At 50.9% G+C, this 3,826-nt stretch overlaps 1 protein-coding gene across 1 annotated transcript; it reads left to right on the top strand.

Moving 5' to 3' along the window:
• Positions 1 to 1,930: 1,930 nt before the first annotated feature.
• EMH_0073810 (uncharacterized protein) lies at positions 1,931 to 3,289 on the top strand (the record flags this gene model as incomplete). The annotated part of the gene is made up of 2 exons (XM_038022707.1): positions 1,931 to 2,776; positions 3,182 to 3,289. 2 exons carry the CDS (start codon positions 1,931 to 1,933, stop codon positions 3,287 to 3,289), a joined length of 954 nt encoding a protein of 317 aa, XP_037878561.1.
• Between the last annotated feature and the right edge of the window lie 537 nt (positions 3,290 to 3,826).

The raw sequence follows: 3,826 nt of genomic DNA, 5'->3' as shown, positions 1-3,826 counted from the left end.
CCGGAGCCATCGGAATCCATTTGCTTAAAGGTCTTTAAAACCTCCTCTGGAGAAGACAGGTCCGACGACGGGGTCACAAGCTGCATGAATTCAGAAAAGGTGACGACCCTTCGGCCGCTGCTGTCGATGATGTTGACAATCTCCGCCAAGGCGGAGCCTTTCACATCAAAACCGGCAGCCTGACAACACGCATGCTCGCAGTGCAGCTGTTACTCCCTGTATGCGCGAAGTGCGACGGTGAATGTACCTGTCACTGCAGCTGCTTACAGGAAGGCTTGGCTGTGAAACCATGTTGGTTTGTTTCTTAAAACAAAAAAGAGCTTTCTATTCACACGATCTTACCACCAGCCTATTTTTGAGCTCCTTTAACGGTATTGTTCCAGTGCCATCTGTATCGCAAGCCTCGAACAGAGTCCTCATTGCCATTACTTCATTGGCTTTCATTAGAGGACCTTCGTAGGGGGAGGCGTCAAATTCCGCCCCAGCAGTCGGGGAAAGCTGCAAATTTGATTGCTTCCCCCCTGTCATTTCCAAGAAAGGTTTTTGTTTTTGCATTGTGCATACGGACGGTTGTTGCTTCTCCCCTTATGCGACACAATTAAGGGCGCAGTTTTCGGACTCGTTGCTCCCTTTCGGAAAATATGATACTGGAAGAAGCTGTAGCGCCAAGTTTTCTAGTTATACTCTATCAGCCAGTGTCTATGCTCAAACGGGGACTCGCCTGTCGCCAGTAGGTGGCAACTGCAGGGTCGAGCAAAAGCGTCGGGAACCCACCTGGTCTCCTGCGCATGCACGACCGTGGCACGCGAAGAAGACGATAAGTATTGAAAAATTGCGGAGACCACTGAACCACAGGCATAAAAAGCTCCCAGCGTGGTATTCGGCAGCGGTTCCCGTCTTAGGAGGGACGGTGGCCTTCTAGCGGTTGGGACTCTAAGGCCCTGCAAAACTGCAGGGGAGCACTTTGAATAGAAAGCAGTGTATGATGATCAGAGATCGAAGGTACAGTGAAATTTAAACGTGAGCCATTTCAACTAAATGGGACTGGGCACGGTCGGTGCATGTGCGTCATGAGGATCTGCGCGTTGGAGCACTTGGTTATGGCAAAAGCCCCATTAAAATTAGTTTCTATTGGGTTTCACTGTTCTAGAGTCCCCTATGGGATACGGATTGCATAAAAAGCTATTTAGCGAGCAGCCGCTGAGTTGCGCTGCAGTGAGTCCGGCAAAGTCGAGGAGTGTTGAAACGCAGCGATGCTCTCCCCACCTTGAAACGAAATATCTGAAATAGTTCTATTTGAAATAAATCATATTCGAAATGTTATAAATCATGGGGCCAAACCACAAGTGGCCTAGACTGTAACGGGCCAGAACCGTTGCGCCTACTGCGTACTCGGAAGAGAGCGAGCAGCCTCGCCCGAGTTCTTCGTGCAGAAAGGATGACGCCTGCTAGGGGGGAAATTAGCGTTCTAAAAGCAGTTAAAAATTATAATTACAAGAAAATAAGAAAGGGATTAACTCTTTGCCCCTTGGATACCGGACAGCGAACCGTTGTGGCGCTGTGTGATGCCGTGATCAGAGCGTGTAGGGGCGGGACGAAGGCTGCCCCCCCCAGTAATGAGAATGTCTAGGCCCCAGCATGTCTCTCGTTGCAGCGTGTATCGTTCTATAAATTTAAGAATCATCGGGAACTGCAGACTGTTGTTCCTATGCTCCTTTGTTCTCGAACCTGAATGAGAACAGCAGACGAGACGCCGGATAAGTCTGGTTCTCCGTTACGTATGGGCGATCCCTCCACCTTTCATTCTCCAGGCAAGCATATTACCATCCACATATTTGAATTGTATGCCAGTACTGGCCTTTCTACAGCATTCGTGAAATCGCTCCGTTTTGAACACAATACAGGAGCAGTTGCATCAACGCCGGTCCACATGGCTGACTTGGAAACCTGCCACAGAAGTACAGTTGTAGAGTCAGTCTCCTGCAACGTTACAGGACTGGCAAGCTTCTATTCCCCTCATGGAACGGCAGAAACCAACACCCCCAGGGATCAACAATATGAAAGAAATGCGGAACAGACCCAAGAGCGCAGCCAGGAGTTTCTCCAGTACCCTCCCGAACAGTCTAGGGAGGTGCTTCATGACGGTTTCGTTGACAGCCACCAACCTTACAGTGAGCCTATAATGGAAAGCACGTGCGTGGCCTCGAAGGGGGAAATAGCTCAAGGTGCTGCCACTTTAAGCAGCGCGGTTGCTGATGTACGACAGCACGGAGGAGAAGGGTCAACTTGTTGGCATCGGGGCAAGATTGTCAGTGGAGCCAGCAGCGAGGTCTTGCGAAACTCCTCTGTTCCTCCGGAGTATCGCCGGAGAGCGAGTCTGAATGACACTACGCCGATCCTTGGGAATAGGGCATACGAAAGGGTATCCCCCAGTCGGTTATTTTCCATGCACCACCCTCCTCGAGACGTGCAGGTCCGTTCTGAATCAGCAGGTCAGCACAGTAGAGTGGTTCAACAGCAGATGCTGCCGCAGGAAGAGGTATCCCCGTCGAAACCGCCAGTTCACAGTGCGCTAAATGTTTCTCGGTGCCTTCACAGTCACAGGGAATGGGCATCTGAAGGTCAGTGCTGGCCCCATCAAGGTCAAGCAACTGCGCCAGTTGCCAGGTTGTCGGCGGAGACAAACCCGGCGGAACTGACGGCAGTTCATGGTGTCAGGATTCGCCCAAGTAGCCCTTGCAGAGCGAACGAAAATTCAGCAGCGGCCAAAGACATGGTAATAAGCGCCCTTTGTGATCAAATTAAGCATCAGCAATGGAAGCTCAGGGTTCAGGAAAATCGTTTGCACAACCAGGAACAACGGCTCCATGAGCTAGAGGCCTTTATGAGCTCTTTCCAAGCGCAGCAAGAATGGAAACAACGCCACCAACAACACCATATGTGCCACTTGCTCTCGAGATCACGAGGATGCCACCCTTTTCCGAGTGTAGACGTCCTCAACGATCTAGCGTCGAGTTCATCCGGTGTTCCACGGGTCACTGCCACCAACGCACAATTCATTGGTATCAAGTTGACGTCCTGCCGCTGTAGTTCCATATCAGTAGATATCAGAGACTCCATGCACATAGAGAGTTGCCTCCCTGACATGGCTTGCTGTTGTTGTATCTCTGTTTCCATTTAGGCTCCCAGTGGTCAGCAGGCATCGTGGAGCCGACCCCAACCCAAGCGGAAAGACAAGGGGTATGCAGTGCCCCCGCAGATCAGCAGTGGCTACGTAGTAATCTTGTAAGAAGGCGTTTGTCCCTCTCGCCCAGAATGTGTAGTTTTCCATCTATTTTATCATGACGCTACGTTATGTTGAACCATCCTGTGGTGAAAACAAGATCCTCTCCAGCAACGTCATGAAGCGTTGCAACATCTGATACTGCAGTTGCTTAGCAGCGAATGGCAGCAGCCAGTGCGCCGCTGGCCTGCGGCCAATTTTATAACTTCGTTGAAAGCGACACCATCTCCGCAGAAAGCTTAACTCGACTTTGCTGTGGATCCTGTGACGTGCTGGTAGGATCAAGCCCGGGGAGATGTAGGCTCAGACGACTGCCGTGAAGGAAGCCGCAAGAGGTCTCCATTTTGCTGTTTCTAAAGCTATTGAGGACTACTGGATGGATTGAAGCGGACGCTGCCTCCTTCAGCTGAATTGTTGTTGAGCTGGTCCCGGTGGTGGTCTCGAATGAGGAGGTATCCAATCACCAACCCTATCAAGGCGGAGATGGCATTACCAGAGAACCGTCGTGTGTAGATGTGATCCATTTTAACCCCTTCACGCTTG

Source organism: Eimeria mitis, genomic scaffold (genome assembly GCF_000499745.2).
Source record: "Eimeria mitis Houghton genomic scaffold, Emh_scaff4263, whole genome shotgun sequence".
Lineage (NCBI taxonomy): Eukaryota > Apicomplexa > Conoidasida > Eucoccidiorida > Eimeriidae > Eimeria > Eimeria mitis.
This window is presented reverse-complemented; position numbering and strand designations above follow the sequence as displayed.